At 35.2% G+C, this 23,799-nt stretch overlaps 1 protein-coding gene across 1 annotated transcript; it reads left to right on the top strand.

Moving 5' to 3' along the window:
- The first annotated feature begins 937 nt into the window (after window positions 1–937).
- On the top strand, window positions 938–22,905 carry LOC100813936 (uncharacterized). The gene is made up of 20 exons (XM_041013929.1): window positions 938–1,209; window positions 1,303–1,384; window positions 1,537–1,614; window positions 1,694–1,753; window positions 1,846–1,950; window positions 5,659–5,770; window positions 5,897–5,898; window positions 7,299–7,340; window positions 7,727–7,840; window positions 7,945–8,099; window positions 8,851–8,987; window positions 9,063–9,169; window positions 9,262–9,304; window positions 9,430–9,521; window positions 12,445–12,493; window positions 13,337–13,407; window positions 13,838–13,957; window positions 21,018–21,103; window positions 21,556–21,601; window positions 22,514–22,905. The coding sequence occupies exons 1-20, from the start codon at window positions 1,130–1,132 to the stop codon at window positions 22,544–22,546; spliced, it is 1,614 nt and encodes a 537-aa protein (XP_040869863.1). The 5' UTR covers window positions 938–1,129; the 3' UTR covers window positions 22,547–22,905.
- Window positions 22,906–23,799: the final 894 nt, after the last annotated feature.

Here is a 23,799-nt window from a genome sequence, read left to right as displayed (position 1 = left end):
GAGGTTGATTGGTTGAGCAATTGTTCAACATTATCTCTATATTGTAGTGTTTCTATTTGCAGTATTATTTACTTTTTGGGATGATTTTAAGTTTATTTTATACTTATGTATACTTTATAAGATTACACTAAGTTTGCATGACAGTTTATTATTTGCTTTATGGTAGAAATTTGATTTAGTATTATTTGCTTTATAAATTAAATGTTTATTGTTTACTTGTTTTCAATTTGATTTTATGATTTAGTTAATATGTGCATTGAAATTGGTGGTTAAATTTTTTATGTAACTATATTGCAAGTAATTATATTGTAAATTCTAAAAAATGTAAGAAAATTATTTTTGAATCTTTTTTAAATAATATGATAATGATCATTCAATTCGACTTAACTTATTCTTGATCGAGTTGAAATTGAAAAGAAAAACACCCAAATTCAACTCAATATTTTTTGTTATGATTCAATGAGAGTTTACATAAATCCAATTTGAGAAGACTTCTAATTTATAGTATTCAACTATAATATTGTAATGTGAAAAGTTATTTCAAAAGTCAGACTAATAATAAATTTACAAGTACATTTATATTGTGTGGAAACTTAAAAAATTCAACCAACGTCATTGAAACAACTATTATTGACCAGCAACGTTTACTACTGAAAAATCTATTCCCCGTACGCGTCCCCCCACCCCGTCTCCTCCATCAGCATTTTTTTTATTTCCCTTCCTTCTCCGCCCCGATACTTTCTCCTCCCTCTGTCCCCTTTTTTCTTTCCCGGTCCTCAACCTCCCCCCACCCTTTCCTTCTTCCTCCACCCACCTCCACCCCCCTCCGCCCGCCGCTCCCCTCTCCGTGCGCCCCTTCCCTCCGCGCGCCGCTCCTCGGAGCCTTATTGCAGCAAATAGGGAGAGGAAATGGGCCTTAGAGGAAATAGGTAGAAGAACTGGATCTCCACGTGGAGATCCAAGAAAATGCTCCAATAATGGATCTTAGCAAGATCAGATCTTGAGGCTAAGAGAATACCCTTATTGGAGATGTTCTTATGACCTATCTTGACTCATCAAATGTCTTGCATATTCAATGACATTTTCTTAACAATAAAAAGAGAATATATTTTATAAATTATTGGAGGATATGGGATCTATCTTAAGAATAGTGATTGTGGTGTTTTTTATTGGAAAATTTTGGTCCCTGATGTTTTGCTTATTCTTTGGGTGTGTTCAGTATTTTGCTTGAGCTATGTTGAAACTTGCAACATGTTATATTCAAATTGTGATGTAATAAATTTGTTGATGTTTGCATTGTAGGAACAAATATGAAACACAACTGGCTCAAAGAAATTTCAAAAGCAATGATACTCAGAATCACATACAGGAACAAAACACCATGGTAATAAAGTAAAACAGTATTTTTTATACAGGACATTCTGGTACATGAAAAAGTTGCTAGAAGGCATCACTATGCATTCTTGCATTTATTTTTTTCTTTGAAAGATACAAGGTGTTTCATACAATTGCATCAGATTATAAGTTCATTTGCAGGAACTTTATTCACGAGCAAGGGAGCAAGAAGAGGAGATCCTCTCCCTCCGTGAACAGATTGGCATTGCCTGTATGAAGGTACGAAATTTACAAGTATATAAAAGTAATATCTACATCTTTAGCTTTTAAGGAAATTAACTAAATCTAATGGCAGCAGGAACTGCAGCTGTTGAATGAGAAATGCAAACTAGAGAGGCAATTCTCTGAACTAAGAATGGTTAGTCAATGTCTTTGTAAGTTATTGTTATATTTTAGCATCTTACTTAAATAACATTAATTTTAAACTTTGAATGTTCCATTTTTTATTAGGCAGTTGATGAGAAGCAAAATGAAGCCATCTCATCCGCTTCTAATGATTTGGTTCAAAGAAAAGGTTATCTTGAAGAAAATTTAAAACTTGCTCATGATTTGAAAGTAAGTCTAGTTTCATAATGATATCAGTATTTTATTGTCCTTCTTTTTTGTTATTTTATTGTTTTGCTAGTTTTATGGCTCTTTTTGTTATTTGGTTGATGAAATGTTCTTCACCTCAATTGTCGTTAGCTGGTGTCTCTACTCTCTACTGAGGTTGTTGATATAGACTGATGACTTAGTGTTATTGGAATTATTGGAATGGTCATTTTAGGAAGGACCCAAAATAATCTTTGCTAAACTTAATATTCGCAATTTGCATGCTTATTTTGTTTCTGTTGGTGTGAGTTATAATTTTTTATTAAAATGCGTGAAAGAGTTAGATTGAAAGAAAAATTGATATAAAAACAATTTACATAAAGAAAGATTTAATCAGGTTAAACTAACCATTTGGTCCCTACAGTGACACTCATTTTGGATTCAGTTCCTATATGAAAAAAAAAAAACTTTTTAGTTCCTGTAAGGACATATAGGGACTAAAACTTCATTATTTAAGGGGCTAAAACTAAAGAAACATAGTTACAGCAGGGACCAATGTGTACTAACAAGGGCATATATCGACTAAACTGTACGTTTTTTTTTTCCATATAGGCACTGATTCCTTGATGAGTGTCACCTATAGGGACCTAATGATTATTTTAACCATTTAATTATCATAGCATTTCAGTTATGAAGTATCCCAAAAGCTTACACCCATTGGTATTTGCTTAGGACTGATCATTATATATTTATACATTACACACTCACAAAAGTGAAAGCCTGTTAGGCCTGAACGATGGATAAAGGACCATAGTAGTCAATTGTGATCTGTTTTTGGCATGATTATGCTGGAGCGGTGTGGAGCAGCCATGTGCCACTATACCAAGACTGTCACGTCTAGGTTTGGTGAAGCAGTCGGATTGACAGAGTGGCCATAATCCTGCTCCTGGAGTGGTTTCTCGTCCATGACAGTAAAGACGCCGTTTTCTCTTTCCCCGTCTTTGCTACTCTTCCAGTATCCCACACTATCTCACGCAGCTGCTGTAGCAATAAATTAGGGTTTTGGGACTTATAAGCCAAGCCATTGCTGCCAATTTTACACTCTCACCTTATTTTGTTGTTTATTATTATCATCTCACAATCACACGTCATGTTGAAGTTGGTCTGTTTTTGAATTAAAAATATTAACAAGTATATTCTTGATAGCATTTATTAGAGAAATAAAAATCAAAATGATATTCATTATATTATATGCATCACTATAATATTTTTTACAAAAAAAGACTATTAAATAGTTTTATAACGATCTAATTATTATTATATTAATTTTTCAAAAGTTGTGTCCATAATGATGAATAAAAAACTAACGTACCCAAGTTCCCAAAGGCTGCTCGCAATGTCAAGGCTCTCCCTCTTTCCATAATGATGAGTATGATGGTTTTAAGTTTTTAAAGATCTAATTTAATATAAATTAAATATAGAGACTATTCTTAGAATTTGGGCTTAGGACATAACTCAACGCCACAAAACCAACTTGCAAGGTGAGAATTGTCCAAGCATTATAAACTCTATTTAAGTCATATCTTTAGTCGATGTGAGACTAGACAGTACTCTTGAGGCTGCAATTAACGCAACCCGCAAGGAGGCCACAACACTCCCCCTCATGCCCATGGCTACCGACCTGGAGCATGACAAATACAAGTGGTCAACCATAGGTCGAGGATAGGCTCTTAATCTTATACCATTTTGAAATTTTGGCATAGGGCCTAACTTAACCCCACAAAACCAACTTGTAAAACAAGGATTGCCCAAGTTTTATAAGCTCTATTTAGGTTATATGTCTAGTCAATTTGGGACTAAACCACCAACCTTGAGGTTGCAATTAAGGCAACCCCAAAGGGGCCACAACTAAGGTAGGCTAGGGGTGACCACAATTAAGGCAACTTTCCAACAACTATTTTGCTGATAAAACTTTTAAATGACTAATATAATGAGATTTTAAACAAAACTAGTTTAGTTAAGATTTTTGAAAGATTAAATAATGACTTGTAACTTTAAAAAATTAACTTGAAAATTTGCTACAAAAATTATGCAAAACTATCTTGGGCAGTTTTGGGGATGTCAATGACTTGTAACCTTTTGAAAAAATTATGCAGTTTTTGGGCATTGAGCATTATGATCAACCTAAGAGACAGGATGACATTAAAATATAACTGCCAGAATCCCACTGATAGAACCATGATTCGTCACCAGTGTCCATAGATTAGACAGTAGATTGTGTGACTGGCTGATGTTAATGAGTACAGGGCACTCATACTATCACTCCTGGATAATAAGAGAAAAACTTAAAAGTATGTCATTATATAGGGAATTAATCATAGTTTAAAGCTTACCAAAGTCGTAGTATAGTATAGTGTAGGCAGTACAGTTCATTCCTCTAAAAAATGATGTTAAACTAAACAAGTTATAAAACCAAGATTTATGAAGGCTTAGAAAAAAGAAAGATAAGATTAAGATAAAATAAAATAAACAAAGTAAAAGTAAGATAAATGAAGGCATATAGAAAAAAAAATTAAAGTACGATAAGATAAAATAAAATAGTGCAACATAATGCATGAGGCTCCTACCTAGTGTGGTTTGGGAAGATAGATGTATGTACTATGTGGTCTTACCTTTAGAAGTGAAGAGCCAATTTCCAAGATTTGAATCTGTGACCTCCGAGTCACAAGGCATTAACCTTACAATTGTGTCAAGGCAAATAAAATATAAAGCTAATTATTATATTATATGGAGATGAGATATGATGAATGGATGCTAGTTGAAGGAGAATGGCTGGAAAAATAATTGTTCTCCTTCTGCCAATGATAAAAAAAGTTAAGCATAGTAATAAAGGGAGTCAAGGGATTGAAAAATGGAATATTTTGTTTTCATGTCTTGACTCTCCATTATCTTCCTCTGCTTCAAAGTTTTGATCACTGTGGTTCATTGATGGTTCTCCCCCTTTGAGCTAATGCTCCTCTAAAGGTTTTTATCTTTGATGGCTATAATTACTATCCTACAAAGCAAAACCTTCTTTATTTCATTTGTCTTATATTTACAATTAAATTTCCCCAGAGTCCTTTAGGCACTGGATCATTAGTTTCTGTGAACAGTCCAAGGCCAAATATATGTTTGATGCGTCTTCTTAGACAATTGAGCCATCTTCTTTTAAGCATAGTTGGTTATCTAACTACTGGTAGTATGACACTGTTTTTCTGTTTATGGCTGATTGCCCGGCCAGGCAATGCTAGTTACTGGGAAATAGTATGCCTGAGGTTTTTTATGCTGATTTGCATCATTGAATGATGGAATTAGCTTTCAAGCTGAACATGAAAGTCATATCATTTTCTTAGTTTTCTAATGGAAGCCAGAATCACTTTATTCACATTTGTTGCTCAAGTTCCCTTTTATTACTGCAGGGTCAGAAACAACACGGATTTATTCTAGGAAACTTTCTTCAAATGTTCCATTCAGTTTTCACTTAATTGAGCCAAATCTGCTATTAGAGATCTAAAATAATAAAGGAAACTATCAATTCATTTAAAAAGGATATTTTCTCAAAAATATGTAATTAAAGTCATATATTGATTGAGATTATTTCCTTAATTATACCAAATCTATTAATACTGTGTGTGTGTGTATAACTTTTCTTTACTCATGGACTTCTGGTTGCTGTTATTGATGTACTTCTAGGCTGTAGATGATGAGAGATACATCTTCATGTCATCTATGCTGGGGTTGCTCGCTGAATATGGCCTTTGGCCTCGTGTTCGGGAAGCCATGAAAATGGATCAGCTGTGTAAAGGTATGAAATATGATAAACTGATATTATTGATATCAGAAAGAGAAATTACAATTGGCCAATTAGTCTGTGTACAATCTGATATATATAGAGCAGATACTCTAACTAACTATTCTAACTAACTGACAGCTGTACTAACTGACTAAGGATTAACTCTAACTAGTAGAGTTAACTTACAGAGTATACACTCACATATATGATAGGTTATACATCATAATGCATTGATCTTTGCTATGTCCTGCACTCATGTCACTAGTTACAAGAAATGTGAAGTGGCCCTTGAATGCCATTTTTTGTTTGAGTTGACAACAAATTCAAGGACATGGATTATGGTTGAATGATCCTTAGAGACTGAATCATTGATCCATGGGTTGTTCATACATAGTTGGTGTAGTGAAGAGCTGTTTGCTTCAGAATTTAATATGCTAGTGCAGTATCAGGTTTTATAATAGGTGGATTCCACTATTTATTTGTTAACGATGGAGAGAAAATCCAACAAATTGTATCTCGATTTGATCTGATCTTAATTTGTCATGACATCCTTCTGGGAATGTCTTTGCCCGTTTGCCACCAGCCTGAGTCAGTTACCTTCTTGATGATTACTTCCATTGTACTTGGTCATTTTTATTTAAATTTGGCCTGAGACTCTGCTTTTCAAAAAATTTCATAATGAAATAAAAACACAATTTGGTGTCCTCATTTGCAGTTTGAACAATGATTATGTTAGGAGCCAAGACAAATTATATACTGCTGTATACTAGCAATTCAAATCATTGATAACAATTCATATCTCGTCTCATATCATATTACATTTCTTCAGACATAAGTCATATTAATACTAGAGTTCTATTCTTAATTAAGGTAATGTTTGACTCAGTCTTTTATTTTTGCTTCTCCTTCTTAGAGGTAGAAACTCATACAATTAGCTTTTGTGGAAGCTCTACTTTTTTACTTTTCTTTTTATAAAAGGCTACTTTTAGTTTTTAGAACTTCTTTATAATTGTGTTCAGTCTAGCATCTCCTTTTAAGGCAAAGAGAAGCACAAAAAAAGTTGGGACAGACACAACTGAATAACCACAATAAAGGAACAAAATGATTTGATAAAAATTGGGCCTTGTTTAGATAAACTTCTCAAAAACTACTTACAGGAGAAGAAAATAAGAAGCTAAAATACATAAGCTAAAATTAATTTATGCACTTCAACTTTTACAGAATCTCTCTCATTTACATCTCCAAAAGTTTTTTTTTTTTCAATTTATAAATAAGCTAGTTTTAACTAATGAGCAAAGCTTAATTTAATTTTGTCTTTTTATTTTCTTCTCTTATAAGTGCTTACTAAGAAATTTAGCCAAACAAGACTATGATAAAATTCTTAAGCATAAGATAAGGTTACCGTCAAGGCACAATTCCTTAAAATATGGAAACAAAATTATCCCTAAATTAACATAAATGATTTTAATATATTACACATCATTCTCTTCCTCTAAATATTTTGTAGATATTCTAAAGTTTTGTATTGGTCCTTGTCCAGCATTTACATGATCAATTACAATGGAGGATTCGAAGTTCACATGTAAGTTTCTACACTTCTGATGAGTCACTTGTGTCGTTCATCATTTTAATTTCAATCACTATCTTTGCCAAATCTGTGAAACTAGTGGTGTTAAACATCTAACTGAAAATTATGATGTCACATGTTCATTACATGTTCCTTGCTTCATAAGTTTTTGGTAGTCTTCATCCCCAGAGGTTTCTTTACATGCCTGTGTGTTGTTATAGGTTGTTTTTACTGTGTTCTCATTTAGTCTTCCATTAAGTTATTCATTTTAATATTATACCTTGTTTTGGTTTATGCTTCTTTTTGTTTTTTTTTTAAGTGAAGTCTCTATTTGATTAGTCATTATTGCAGTCAATTGTTGATTGATTATTTAAAAAATCAATGACTACTTTTTTGGACAGGATAGAATGGGAGAGTTAACTTCTGTTCTAGAAAGCCGTGCTGATAATGGTAATCACGTTGTTGAAAGTCCAGGTTCTGGAAATTTGACAAGTCACACTCATAATGATTTCATGGTACTGTTGGCATGTAATCTTCTTTCATGCTTTGTATTCAAATTGTGTTCATCATCATAGATTATCCTTCATCCTCATTAATTACATTTTGACTATATATTCAGTTTCAGCATAACTTCCCCCAGCAAAATCTTATTGGGAATGAACAAAGCCATCAACCAATGAGCAATGTTGCAGGATATATGCACCCAGCTCTTCATTCTGATGTAAACTGGGGATTAAAAACATTCAACTATCAGCAGACTTCTAACGCTGATAGGTCGGTACTGTTTAGCCACTTCTGTTTTTTGCAAGTGAATACACTTTATCCATCATTAGTATATTACATCTTGAAGTTTGAACTATACTTTCACATTCTGAAAACCCACATGGTCATCTCATGATCTAGTTAATTCCATTCGCAGTTTGAAAACAGAAATGAAAAAATGGTCAAGAAATTTCCACTGGTGGTTTGATCTAATATGATGGGAAATATTTGCTTCTATTTTATGCATTAACATTTATCTATCTGCTCTTTCAATTTTTGACAAACACACATTCACACACACAATAGATGAGAGGAACCAACTTTTTTTTTATCAACAAAAATATGATTATATTATATATAATGTTAAGTACAGTACTAGAGGTACTATTGTATATACAACCTTGCACCATACTATGCAAAGCTATGGTGACCTAATACATGCAGTACAGCAAGAATTAGGCAACCATAGACTTGACTATTTGATCTCACTTGAATTGTTAAGATTAGAAGTTTTTGTTTTTTTTTAAGGTGACAACTATTTATAGAAGTCACATGACTTTATGTTTTCATCTTGACCATACATGTATGATCTTATGGTTAGGATTTGTTATTCTTTCACAATAAGCATTCTTCTCACTTGATATGCTCCTGATATATATCTATAAGAATATCTGAAATGTTTACCAGAAATGCAAGTTGTGCTTATAATGTGAGGCATATTTTGTTTGGATATATCTACTGATTCGTAAAACAATTTGTGCAGGGGGATATCTTCTTTCCCACACGCATCAATTGATAAAATTGGAGTGCAGGACAAAAACATGGAAAGAAATTTTGGCAATGGCAACTTTTATCAACATCCACCTGATTTGGATGAGACTGCTTCCTCTGTTTCTGAGGGTAACTCAGGTTTTTCTTTGTAATAGACATAATAGAAAGTATATCCTTTTATACTAATGAGTGACATTTTTCTAGACGGCCCTGGCATTGAGAATTTTCAAGTTTCTGGTGATGCTATTCCTGGAGAAAAGCTTCTTGGATGTGGATATCCAGTCCGTGGAACTTCTCTTTGTATGTTTCAGGTGAATATTCTTTCCATCAATATTTAACTTATCATATCATCCATTTCCCTCTTCTATTTCTGATATCACTATTATTCTTGGCTTCACATCAGTGGGTTCGGCATCTTGAGGATGGCACTAGACAATACATTGAAGGTAGATTGGACTTGAACTTCTGAGTGTATCTTTTTTTTAATAATTTTATGCCTGTTTTCTGAGTGGAGTGGTCTGATAGAAGTTCAACATGATATTTGCCTTTTTGTATGTTTTTCTTATATCAGGAGCTACAAATCCAGAGTATGTTGTTACAGCTGATGATGTTGATAAATTGATAGCAGTTGAATGTATTCCAATGGATGATAAAGGCCGTCAGGTTTGACATAAATTAGTTATAAATGCATGGTCTATCATATATATGTTGTGTACGTTTCATGACATACTTATGACCATATCTATGGATGCTATAATTGCATTGAGTTATATTATTTTTGTTGAGAATCAAAATAAGATCAATTTCAGATTATATCTTTATTATCATATCAGAATTATAGGAACAATATCTCCTATAATTAGTTGTAATTAATCTATATAAAGGAGCATCCATTGTGTACTCTAACACACGGTTTACACACAAATATCCCTATGTTTATCTTATTTTACATGGTATCAAAACCTATCCTAGATCCATTAAACGGGTCACCCAATATATTATCCATGCATCAAGCCCAAAAGTGTTGGGCGTGAGGGAGTATATTGGGAAAATCAAAGTCCCGCACTTCCTAGAGATAAGACAAAGAATATATAAGTATGGGGTAACCCTCACCCCGTGAGCTAGCTTTTGGGGTTGAGTTAGGCCCAAACCCACATTCTCTTACATGGTATTAGAGCTAGGTTGAGGGAATAACGAAAGTTGTCTCCCGTCCCCAGTGGACCTTTCTAGTCATCACAGTTATTCCAGCAACCTGGTTTCGCTTTTCGACGATCCATTTCTCCTTTTCCGACGATCCATTTCTCCTTTTCCGACGACATTTCCAGCCACCATCAGCTGTTGTGACTTTTCCGGTTTCCGGTGGACCTTTATCCTCGCAATATCATTCCCGACAGATTTTCCTTCTTTTCCGGGGAATTTTTCGGCCACAGCCGCTGCTGTCCAACTATCGTTCCTATCAACGACCCCACAGTTTGGATCGCTGATCTACATGTTTCCGACAACCGCTTCCCCATCCGGCATTTCATGCGCTCTTTCCTTGACAAGCCAAACAGCACTCACGCATCACTATTCTCGGACGCGTGAAGGTGCCTGACGGTGCCTTTGCCAGCATGCTTCCACCTTTGGCGACGTCCCTTCCTCGCACACCTACCACTGCAGTCTGGGGCCATTCTGACCTCATTTGACGTGGTCTCTCTTTTGTAACTTGTTTGTTTTCCAGCTTCTTTCCTTTGTTGCAGGTACTGTTTGTTTGTCATTTTCTTGCATTCTCATGGCTGATTCGGGTTCTTGTGAGAATTTTAGACAGTGGTTTGCCACCGCCACCTACTTGCAAAGAATTTTTGTCGCCCATCTTGCCACCGTCTCTTTTTTAGAGTGTTTTCCGGCAACCACCTTCAGCTCGCCACTCATTTTTGAGCGAAAAACTTTCTAGTTGCCTTTGTAGCTGTACATTTCCAGTGTGTTTCTCGGTGACTTTTGTCTACACTGGTTGTGCGTTTCTGCCACTATTTCCTATTTTCAAGTTTGAATAATTATGGGTCTTCTGTTCATTCAAAGCTTCCAAATCTTGGTTTTAAGATTGGAACATGCTTTGAATTTTCTTAGGCTGATGGATTTATTATCTTATCAAAATTGTAGGAACAATGTCTCCTATAATTAATCTATATAAAGGAGCATTTGCTGTGTACTCTAACACATGGTTTACACACAAATATCCATTAGTTTATCTTATTTTACAATTTTAATTTAGGATATGCTAGCCAGATAAGACTTCTCTATCAGTTTGCAAAAGTAAAATGTGGAATATATGTTTGAACTTTGAAGTAATTTTTATTTTATGTGCTAAACTATTAAAGTATTAATAAAGGAAACTATTACTATTAGGGATGGGAATAGGCCAGGCCGGCCTACAGGGGCCTACATAAAGTCTGGCCTGAACTGGCCTATTTAATTAAAAGGTTAGGCTCAGACTTTTTTAAAAGCCTATTAAATTAAATAGACCAGGCTTAAGCTTGTTAAAAAGTCTTATAAGTCTGATAGGCCGGCCTATATATATATATTACTTTTTGGTACCAATTTATACTTATATTATTTTTTGGGTACAATTAATTTTTTTATGAAACCAACAAACTTTGATTACACGTTACTGCTCCATAACTTCCATTCCTATAATCAAGTAAGACTTTAATTATAATTTAGGTATGAGTCATGTGCCCCTTTATATTACTCATTATTTTTATTGGCTTTCCTATTCTGATTAACGTTTCCTTTTCCATTAACTTTCCTATTACGTTTTTCTATCCCAAAGCAAACAAATATAAAAAGGCTTTTAAAAATGCTATCAGGCCAGGCTAGGCTTTTAAAAAGGTCAGGCCGAGTCAAAATAAAAGTCTTTGATAGGCTATAGGCCAGGCTTAGGCCTCAAAAATTCATCGTAGGCTAGACTCAGGCCTTTTAAAGCCTGGCCTGGCCTGGCATTCCCACCCCTAATTACTATTCAGTAGCTCCTTCTCTGTCTGAGCTCATAGATATATGCATCTTCATATTTCCTTCTCAGTTATTGTTATAGTCAATTTCTGACCTTGCTGAGGCAAGCACATTGAGATGTGGTTGTGGACCAATTTATGTTTAGAAATCTTTGTAAACCCTTGTGCATAGGTATCCTTAAACATTTGTCTGGTCCAATTGATGTTATTTCTTTACAAATTCGTTGTTTCTTCTAACAACAATTTGACATACCATAAAATAAAATCAGGGTGTTGTGAGGATAATTTCAATATAATGAGGGCTTTTGATACTTTGGCGACTGCAAATGACCTAAATTGAATAAGACAAGGAGTAAAATGAAATTTTTCCACAGGTCTAAGTTGTTTAGTATAAACTTTAAAGGTGTTCCCTTGACTTCTATTTTCCTCCTTTTGAGCATAAATTTAATAGTCTACTCTATGAATTTAATTATGGATCATTCAAGATTTGATATATTTGAATTTGGTCTTCTTTACACAAATATATTGTAGAAAATGACAGATATATCTCCTGTTCAGGTGAATTTTTTCCTGACTTTGTCAAATTTGTTCTTTGTTAGGGGGAACTGGTGAAGCTTTTTGCTAATGATCAGAACAAAATAACGTGTGGTAAGTTTATTTGCTGCTGAATCTAGAAGACTCAACTCTAATTTGGCACTTTTTTCATCTATTTGATGCTAAATAATATTTTGATGGCCTAAATTAGATTACTGCTTCTAAATAATGATTGTTGAAAAATATTTAAAAAATTGGTTCACTTGGTTATCGCTTTTTCTGCTTAGAACTTGAACAGTTAAATTGGGAGTTGATTATTTTTTGTTTGAATTTTGAATGAGAAAATCCTAGGGTATGTTTGAGTGTATCCCTTCACCCTCATCTTGGTTTTATACTGAACTAGTGTACCATTAGATCAATATTTCAAGGCATATATCTGATTACACCCTACCAGCCTTTTGTATTTTGGCCCTTTAACAATCTCCCACGATCGTTCAATTTTTAAATTTTGATTATCTTCTTATTATTGCTCAATTTTTACAAGATTTGGCACGGATCTTCTAGGTAATATATAATTATAATTCAACAATTGGATCCCTGAAAATCGCATTTTACATAAGTTATTGTTAATAGTGGGTCCGGAAACAGCCTCTTTGCATATGCAAGGGTAAGGCTGCGTACAATATCCCTCCCCCATACCTTCGCATAGCGAAGAGCCTCCGGGCAATGGGGTACGAAGTTTTTTTATTGTTAATAGTGGGTATAACTCACCATTGTTATATGGAATCTGCCTTGTTTATATGGAGGAGGATATTTGGCTGTCATAGTCACCAACTCTTGTTAATAAAATTGCTTTATATTCAAGCAAGTGTGGTATAATATTTGTCTGTTGTATTATTTTAGTATTTCCTCCTTTAATGTTTTCTAATCATAATGTTCTGTCGATTGACTTTGTAGACTCAGAAATGAAACATGAGATTGGCACAAATCTGTCTAAAGGAGAAGCCACATTCAGTGTTCTACTTTTGGTAGGTCTGGTTTGATTTGGAAAATCCTTTTATGGTTAGATCTTATTCATTACATTTATGCATAATCTACCTGGTTCATGTACATTAAGAAGAGTTCTCAGAGCAATACAATATATCTCATGAACCTGCTGAGTTCATCTCTGACATAATGCAAAATTTCAAATATTGCATAGGTAGAATACTCAATTGCACGCTTAGCACGATGGAAATTTCCTTTGAAAATAAACTGAAACTATATCAGTTAAATAGGTTTGACATTTCACATGCTTATGAACTCATTAAACCTTTTTAATATTGAAAATCTTGGCCTCTTCTCTCGTTTTATATTCTAATTCGGTGTTCAATACCATTTCTCAAGCATACAGAATATGCCATGTTTTCCTTGCATCTTAATATGCATCCTTACATTTTTCCTAATCAATTCTGACAGAGGGATTCTTCCGAGAATTGGGAACAAGCAACTCTATTCTTAAGACGATCAGGATATCAAATTAAGATTAATGGTACTGAAGCTACAGTAGTTGATGAGAAATTCTCAAAGGAATTATCGGTATGTTATTCAAACTTCTAGTAGTACAATTAACTACATAAGCGCTATTAATGGATAAATTACCAATCATAAATGTATAAAATCATTTATACCACTTCCTAGAAAGCTTGTTCAAGTCATATAACAACTTATGCAAACAAATGTGATTGGAATACCTAGAGTGGAAATCTCTCTGCCTAACTCGGTAAATCTGCTGCTCTAGCTCAATAAGTAAGAATGCAATCTTCACTACTTCTACTCAAGCTCTAGAATAAGAGAAGCTGGGGGAAGCAGTAACTTCTCGTGTCTAATTCCCATGAAGAGACTCAATCTGTTAACCCATGGCACCATTCCACTTATCTTCATCTGAACATGAAATAGCTTCAATATAGATACTAGGATCTATCATTCACATCCGTTTTCTGCCAATATTGGCTGTGGCACGGTGCAACTAGGTCTGCTTACCCATATCGCTGAGATAGTTGAATATGCCTCTGCCCATCAGATATTGTATATGAGAAACATTTTCATGGTTCTATGCATCATCTTGCTGATCAAGATTCTGCACCTCATTTCCATGTCTGGGCTCAAAAGGAATACAAGATTGAATTGCGTAATTATCTACCTCTAGTTCCACATTTCCTGTAACACCAATATGAGTTTATCACTGTATTATTACTGTTATCATTATAAATTTTATTTTATGGTTTTGTAAGGTACAGTTTTACTTTATTTTTATTATTAATTATTAGAGTATTATAAGGAGCTGCAGTTATTCAACTACAGTCTCCTCTAGCTTTTAGTGGAAGCTAGTTAGTTAATTCTAGTAGAAGCTAGTCAATTGTAAGTAGTTAGTTAGTTGTTAGCCAATTCTGTTAGAGACGAACAGAATTGTCTATATATACTGTTTGTAAACCTGAAGTTCATTGAGTCAATAAATGATATTTTACTTCTTCTCTCTCTCTCTCTCTCTCCCTCTCTCCCTCTCTCTCCCTCTCTCCCAATTCTCTTAGTCTAGAAACTCTATGATGGTATTTAGAGCTTATCGATCATCAATGGCAACAAACTCTATCTCTTCTTCCGCTTCTGCTTTTCCGAATTTGATCTCACAGAAGCTTGATGATTCAAATTTTCTTCTTTGGTGACAGAAAATTGAACCTGTCATCAAGTTGCACAAACTTTAAAGGTTTGTCGCAAATCTGCAAATTCCCTTACGATTCCTTACTGAAGCATATCGCAATGCAGGAATTGAGAATCCCGCATATGAGTCGTGGGAACAACAAGACCAGGTTCTTCTTGCCTGGTTGCAATCGACTCTGTCCACATCGATCTTATCTTGGATCATTGGATGCGTTCATTCTTATGAGGTTTGGGAACAGATCCATGATTATTTCGACAAAGTACAAACAGACACGAGCCAGAGCAAGGCAACTTCGAACTGAGTTGTGCACTACGATTCTCGAAGATAAGTCCATGTGCGAGTTTCAAAGCCATTCCCGATGCACTTGCTTCTGTCAGAAGTCCAGTTTCTCTTCAGGAACACATTGATGCTATTCTTGAAGGACTTCCGCAAGACTATCATTCAGTAATCTTAGCTATAGAGAGTAAATTTCAACTGCTACCTATTGAAGAAGTTGAAGCATTATTGCTAGCTCACGAAGCTCGATTGCTGAAGTTTCGAAAACACACTTCTGAATTGCCTTCGATCAACCTTACTCAGGTGAATCCTAACTCCTCTTCATCATTTGGTTCTGACTCTTATGCAGCGCCGAACAAGTCCTCGCAACAGTATGATTCGTCTGGTTGTAGAAATTTTAATAGTGGTGGCCATCGTGGGGGTGGTGGTGGCAGTTGTGGTCGTGGGAGCCCCGGTAAACGACAGCAGTAACTTTAAATGTCCTAAGGTAGTGAAATTCCGTGTCGCATAAGTAGCGACCTGCACGAATGGTGTAATGACTGCCCCGCTGTCTCCGACATGTTATTATTATATCTTTTTCCGCTTTTGTGTTAATTTTATTTATTTTTCTTAATAAATGATTCGCTACAAAAGGATTTTTTTTAGCGAGCGTGTCACAGTTAATTACTCCTTTTTCTTGTAAAGACGAAGAAACAATTTCTATTTTCTCTACTATTTAGTACGATGAGGAAGAATCAAATTATCACTATATTTCTTCCTTTTTCTACTTCTTCTTCCAAGTGCAGGAAAACCCCAAGGAGTTGCAGGGTTTTTCTACCAATTGGGGCCCTCCCTTCACCACCCCCATGCGGATGGTCTACGGGGTTTATAACTACTCCTCCTACAGGACGCTTACCTAGCCAACATTTAGATCCGGCTTTACCTATATTTTTCTGGTTTACTCCAAACAAGAAATCCAAGAACACCTATACTGATCATGGCATAAACCATGCCTAGATACCCGAAGACCGGTTTTCCCGAAAAAGTCAAAACAATATGACTCATGATACCGGATCCAGGCAGAATGGGAATATACACCTCTGGATGACCGAAGAACCGAAAGAGATGCTGGTATAAGATGGGGTCTCCCCCTCCTGCGGGATCAGAAAAGGTTGTATTAAAGTTTTGATCGGTTAATAACATTGTTATTGCCCCTGCCAGTACCGGAAGTGATAATAAAAGTGGGAATGCTGTTACTGGAACGGACAACACAGAACAGATCAATGCAAAAGAATCAGAATCAACAGTCTCCAAGTGCAATGATTGCAAACTCCAACTCTAATTTTCAGACCAGTACTCCTACAACTTGGATATCAGATTCAGGTGCCTCATTTCATGTGACAGGGGAATCACAGAACATACAGCAACTCAGTCTCGTTGAAGGTCCAGACCAAATTTATATTGGTAATGGACAAGGTTTGCCCATTCATTCCACTGGTTCTTCCACTTTTATTTCTCCTATTAATTCTAAAGTGTCTCTGTACTTGAATCAGCTGCTTCATGTGCCTTCTATAACAAAAAATCTTATCAGTGTCAGTAAATTTGCTCTAGACAATGGTGAATATTTTGAATTTCGTCCTAATTATTGTCTTGTCAAATCACAGGGAGCCAATGAGATCTTGCTTAAAGGCTCCCTTGGACCTGATGGTTTATATGTCTTCCCAAATTTTCATCTCCAAGGCTCAATTCCTGCCAGTTCAGCCTCTTGCTTTGTTTTAAATTCTGTAACCAATGTCTGTTCTGATGTAAATACTCTCAATTCTGCTGTAAAAACCACTTCTGTTGATAGTGCATGTACTAGCACAGGCTCTCAAACTCTTTGGCACCTGACTGAGCCATCCTGGTTCTAATGTTTTGAGACTTGTTCTTAATCATTGTAAGATACCAATCTCTAATAAAAATGTCTTTGAATTTTGTACTGCTTGCTGTGTTGGTTCACAGATTACCTGCCTCATTATCTGAAACAGTTTATAATAAACCTTTGGAACTAATATACAGCGATCTATGGGGTCCTGCCTACATTCCTTCCAAAAATGGTTTTTACTATTACATAACCTTTGTTGATGCCTATTCTAGGTTCACCTGGATCTATTTGCCTAAACATAAATCAGAAACCTTCACCATTTTTCAACAGTTCAAGCTAATGGCTGAACTTCAGTTTGACTCCAAAATTAAGAGTGTTCAAACAGACTGGGGAGGGGAGTTCAGACCTCTAACTAATTTTTTAGCAAGCCAAGGTATCACTCATAGATTGATATGTCCTCACACTCATCACCTAAATGGTGTAGTGGAAAGGAAACACAGATGTATTGTGGAATTAGGACTCACTCTTCTTAAACAAGCTTCCCTGCCTCTCAAGTTCTGGGATTTTTCCTTCACTACAGCAGTATACTTGATAAATAGATTGCCTACTGCTTCTTTGCATTTTAATGTCCCCTATACTGTCTTGTTCAACAAAAATCCAGATTATATCTTTCTTAAAGCCTTTGGTTGCTCCTGTTTCCCTTTCCTTAGACCTTACAATCATCACAAGCTTGAATTTAGGTCTCATGAGTGTGTGTTTCTTGAGTATTCCATATCTCATAAGGGTTACAAATGCCTTTCTCTTACTGGCAAGCTCTTTCTCTCTAAGGATGTTGTTTTCAATGAAGTCAAATTTCCTTATTCAGATCTGTTTTTGTCTTCCTCTAAATCTGATTCACATCCTAATAACCCCATCTCTTTTATTCCCTCCATCCCTATTGTTCCTCAACCTAGTTCTCCTCTTCCCCCCTCTAGCAATTCTGTTGCTAGTCCTACTTATGTTAATCCTACAGCTGATTGAAATTCTGGTTCTAGTTCTTCTGTCCATGCTGAGTCTAGTCCTACTGTTGCATCTGAGGTTCTTAGTCCTACTATTGATGCTGGATCCACTTCTGTGCAAGACAATTCTCCTCAGTCATCAGATTTGTCTCCCTCTGAAGTATCTCACAGTGCAGCATTGGAGACTGTTCCTACAGTAAATTCTCATCCTATGCAGACCAGATCAAAGTCTGGAATTCATTTACCAAGACTTAATCCAACCTTGTTACTTGCTCACTGTGAACCCAAATCTGTAAAGCAGGCTTTGGTTGATTCAAAATGGTTTAATGCAATGAAACAATAATATGAGGCACTGATGAATAACAAGACCTGGGATTTGCTTTCTCTTCCACCCAATAGGAAAGCAGTGGGTTGCAAATGGGTATTCACGGTCAAAGAAAATGCAGATGGGACTGTTAATAAATACAAAGCTAGACTGTTAGCAAAAAGATTTCATCAAGTGGCTAGTTCTAATTTCAATGAAACCTTTTCCCCTGTTATCAAACCTGTTAAAGTAAGGTTGATTCTCACCTTGGCCCTTACCAATAAGTGGGAACATTTTCAACTTGCTGTTAACAATGCCTTCCTAAATGGCTTTCTAGAGGAAACCATCTATATGCAGTAGCCTCCTGGATTTGAAAATCCCGATCTTTCTCTTGTTTGTAAATTGAGTAAGGCCTCTATATGGGCTTAAACAAGAACCAAGACAGTGGTTTGATAGACTAAAATCTACACTCTTGCATCTTGGCTTTTCTGCAAGCAAGTGTGATCCATCTCTTTTTGACTTCAAAGATACCTCTCATATCATCTTTCTATTGGTGTATGTTGATGATATTATAATCACCAGCAGTTCTGTCAACTTAGTCCAGCAGTTCACTGTCAAACTTCACTCTAATTTTCCCCTTAAACAACTTGGGAAACTGGATTATTTTTTGGAAGTTGAAGTCAAGACCCTAACTGATGGCTCTATTCTTCTAACTCAAGGCAAATATATAAGAGATCTCCTACAGAAAACTAAAATGGCTGAGGCTCAATCTATTGCTTCCCCAATGGTTTCTGGATGCAAGCTTACTAAAACAGGAGCAGACCTCTTCTCAGATCCTACTCTTGATCAGTAGTTGGAGCTCTTCAATACTCCACTATAACCAGACCTGAAGTAAGTTTTGCTGTAAACAAAGTCTGTCAATTCATGGCCAACCCTCTTGAATCTCACTGGACAGCAGTGAAAAGAATTCTCAGGTATCTCAAAGGCTCTTTACACCGTGGCCTACTTCTCAAAGCTGCTACTCCTGGAATTCCCATTCCCATTAAGGTCCTTTGTGATGCAGACTGGGCTTCTGACCCTGATGATCGCAGATCTACTTCAGGAGCTGCTATTTATTTTGGCCCTAATCTTATTTTAAGAAACAACAGATTGTTGCAAGATCAAGTACTGAGGCTGAGTATCAAAGTCTAGCGCAAGCCACAGCTGAAGTAGTGTGGATTCAAACTCTGCTGACTGAACTATCTGTTCCTTTCACTACTCCAGCAATCTTCTGTGACAATCAAAGTGCTGTTGCCATCACTCATAACCCTGTTCTTCACTCCAGGACAAAGCACATGGAAATCGATATTTTCTTTGTTCAGTGGGCAGATACCTTGACCAAAGCTCTATCTCCAACCAGATTTCTTTTCTTGAGATCCAAACTCAATGTCCTAGTTTCAACCTCATTGAGTTTGAGAGGGGGGGGGGGGGGGTATTAGAGTATTTAAGGAGCTGCAATTCAACTGGAGTCTCCTCTAGCTTCTAGTGGAAGCTAGTTAGTCACTTCTAGTTTTTTTTTTGTGCATTTATGCATGTGGTATAAATTATTTTTGTATCCATAATCTTCAGCAAAATGATCATCTTGCTATTTGCAATCCTGCTAAAATGTTTTTAGCATTTGACTCCTGCATTTTTGGCAGTAAAGTGTGGTATTATAACTGTTGATCGAAAAATCAATGGAGTAGAATATTTCATGTGCACATATTATTTCATAATCTTAACTGTTGCTTTGAAAATCACTGGTATTAGCTCCTTTACTCTCTAAAGTTCAATCCTCCCTCTGGAGCCAAATCTATGTTTTTGGGGTTGGTTTCTTTGTGCCAATATTAGGGATCCATCACTATGTATGGCGCATTCCTTTAGTATAACTATAAATACAACATATAACTATTTATGGTACTTTATACATGAAGGATTCTCTCCCTTGAGCCTTGACCCTTTACATTCCCTCAAACTCTAGACATTCAGGGATCAAATTGTACATTCAGAGATCAAATTGTACATATTTACACTTTTGAGGACTAATTAGTCTCTAAAAAGATTAAAATATGATCAAATTAACACATCCATGGACCAAATTGTTTATGCCAATACTTCCAGGAACTAAAGATAAACAGGGTGTCACTTTCAAGAACGACATTGTATATTAACTTGGAGTTGGGCTGAACACTAACCTCCTCACCTTTGCATAAAAGGACTAGAAGTTCTCTTTCTCTCTTATAATTCGATAGAAGCTTTCTGGTTATAATGTCATTGGATTGATGAAAGTAATAGCATGTCTGGAAAACACTCGTGAAAATATTTGCATAAATATGATATTAAATTATTGTTTGTGAAATATACCTTGACATGTGCATTAGTTGAGAGCCAATTTGGTTCATTACATTATTCAAATAACACTATTTTATTTGAAAATTCTTCAGCCAGATGTTATTTCTTTTTTAGACTTACATCACACTTGTTTTATGGATTTTCCTCAGATTAAGGTTCCATGTGGTCTCTCTGCGCAATTTGTGTTAACAAGCTCAAATGGGTCTTCTCATCCTCTAAGCACATATAGCGTCAGGTAATAACATTGGCTGTGTTTCACTTTGACATTAGAATGCTAGAATGATATTGGTAAAAATATATCATTGGTCACACTCTAAAAATGCCCTTCATGATGCCTGACTTGCATTTAGCATCCATGGACGAGTCATCAGGTAAAATGGTACTAGTTATTGTTGCTGTAATGTCATTGGAAAAAAGATACAATTATTATGCAATGTAAATATACTTATAATTCTCTTTCATCTTTCTAGCGCCTTGTGTAGCTGGTATAGTTCTTTTTCACTCTATACCAATTATTCCAAAGTTTATTTACTTTCATCCTTTGATATTTATTCTGCTCAGTGATTCCAACATTGAATTTCTTGCTCATACTATTTGATTTCAATTTCCTACACGACAAATATAAATCTGAATGTTACTGTATTTTACAAACATGATTAACATTGTTCCTTACCCTTTTCTTTGTAGAATGCGAGACACACTTGTGTTAACCATGCGACTCTTCCAGAGTAAGGTATTTGTCATTTGCTAATAATTGCTTGCCAATAGCAATGACTAGTAATATTAATCATAATATTGTCAATGGTAGCTGTAAATATTTAAGAAAGTTGCCATCCAAATAGTATATTCAAATTATTGCTCTATTGAAGAAATTGGCTGTTTCATATTAAAGTACTTTGCAAAACATTGGCACTACAAGAAAATTTGAATTGCAATGACTGGTACAACTAGGCCTTATTACACAATTGGACTCCAAAAATCATACTTTTAGCAGTACATATTAGAGCACAGTCTTTTCTAATGGTCACTCCTGGGGTTTTCTTTCATCTTCATCTACTCTTAGGTTACTTTTTAATCTACTTTTCCCACTGGACCACCCTTGCACCTGTTAGTCTAATTGTCTCTCCACTGGAATTGATCTTTGTAATTAATTCCACCAAAATAAGGATTTTTGTTAGTATTATTTTATTCTTCAGAGTTTGGAAACTACGGTTTCCACCTAAAAGATGTTATGAGATCATACAAAAAATGGTAATATTAGGTGACCATGTAATGATTTAAATATCTATTATTTTTCGAACACATCGGCACGGTGTTGATCAATTTTAACCTAATGAACGTGTTACGGATGGTTCAGTGACTTTGTTCTTGCCTTTGACTGAATTGAAGCATATTATATTATTGTGTCCTTCATTTACCAATTTACCATAATGGAACCATTCTGATACTCTTTTTTAAACAACAATCGCAAGTCCAATTGTGTTTTGTTTGTTTTTTGTTTTTCTTGCTTTGGCTGTTTTTGTTTTCCCATGTCAGTATCTGTACACTTGTTTTATATTGTTTTAACATGTATAGGAAAGTATTTTAAATAAATTCTGTAAAATGGTTTGTTAACAGTTTCTCTAACAAAACATTTTGGACACAGGCATTGGATGACAAAAGGAAAGGGAGAGCATGACCTCAGATTTTGTATGAATGGAAGAAAATAAGTTACTGAGCAAACATTTAGTCTCATTTATAATTTTTTTTTATATAGTAATATCTGGAATCCCATGTCTAGTGTCCTGTTGTAAAAGCAAAAGTTTGTAGAGGCCAAGAAAGTGTAACATGGGAAGAAATCGAAAATAGTGTGTTAACATTTTTTTTTTCTAAGTTACAATGTAACGATGTATGCCTGTGAATGTGGGGGGAAAGTTGCATTATTAGTTAAATGAGTGTTATAGATTCAGCGTATAAACCCACTTTTATTTGTTCAAGATTTATCTGTAAGTACAGAAATAAAGATTTTGTAGCTTCAAAATTTCTTTAAAATATTAAGTCTCATTTTGTTATATGCACAACAAATATGTCATGTGCGGAATCAACAAATCCTTCGTATCATGTTTACATTGGTTGTTCAACATTTCTTATTTTCGTAATTGTACTGTTCGGTATGCAACATTTAGTATAGACAATTGTTTTCTGCACCTTTCTGGAATTTTTTTCTGCATCTCAAAAATTGTTTTCTGCACCTTTCTGGAATTTGTTTTTAACCTTTTGGGTTGGTCAATTTGAAATGTAAATAAAAAGTGTAATTAATACAGAATGTAGAAATCAAGGGAATTTAATTCAGTTAGTTGAAGAGGGTGTGTGAGTTGAAAATTCTCTAGTACTATATTCAAATCCTACTCCTACTGATAAAAAAATCCAGAATGTAGAACAACTTAATTTTACATTTTGGATTTGCCAATTTTGAAGCCAAAAATGATGTAGGAAGCAATTTTTTGGAGTAGGAAGTAACAACCAGAATGATAATTATACTCCACTTCAATGGGTACTTACTAAATATACTTTATAAATAGAATTTTTACTTGTCAAATATGTAAATATTTGGATCTGGATAGTTATTTGCAAAATTCTACAGGTACAGGTACGTATGGGTTTTGGTTTTGTAGGATAAGTATGTGTAACGTGCGCGTGAAATGACTATGAGCTGGATAAAAAAAGAAAGTTAGTTAGAGCAAAGGGACACGTGGAGAGCAATCCGCAAGATGAGGATCAAAGAAAAAGCGTGAGGCAAAAGAAGGAGAATGTTTTATTGAAGGACTACGTGCGGTGAGGGGATTATGCGTGTGGTATGATTCTGTTTTGAAATTCTTCCTTCTTGATTCTCTTTGGACTCTATCCTCTCAGACCTTCTCAATTTTGATTTTATTCTGCTCTTCTCTTCTG

The sequence above is a fragment of the Glycine max genome, chromosome 3 (assembly GCF_000004515.6).
Source record: "Glycine max cultivar Williams 82 chromosome 3, Glycine_max_v4.0, whole genome shotgun sequence".
In the NCBI taxonomy this organism is placed as follows: Eukaryota; Viridiplantae; Streptophyta; class Magnoliopsida; order Fabales; family Fabaceae; genus Glycine; species Glycine max.
Note: the sequence above shows the minus strand (reverse complement) of the source record. Positions and strands in the feature narration are given on the sequence as shown.

Bases quoted from the DNA above. Each gene is read 5' to 3' on its own strand.
- LOC100813936 (XM_041013929.1), top strand. From the start codon at position 1,130: ATGGGATCTATCTTAAGAATAGTGATTGTGGTGTTTTTTATTGGAAAA. The intron at 1,385-1,536 runs GTAATAAAGTAA...GTTCATTTGCAG, and splicing joins TACAGGAACAAAACACCATG to GAACTTTATTCACGAGCAAG. The intron at 7,841-7,944 runs GTACTGTTGGCA...CTATATATTCAG, and splicing joins ACACTCATAATGATTTCATG to TTTCAGCATAACTTCCCCCA.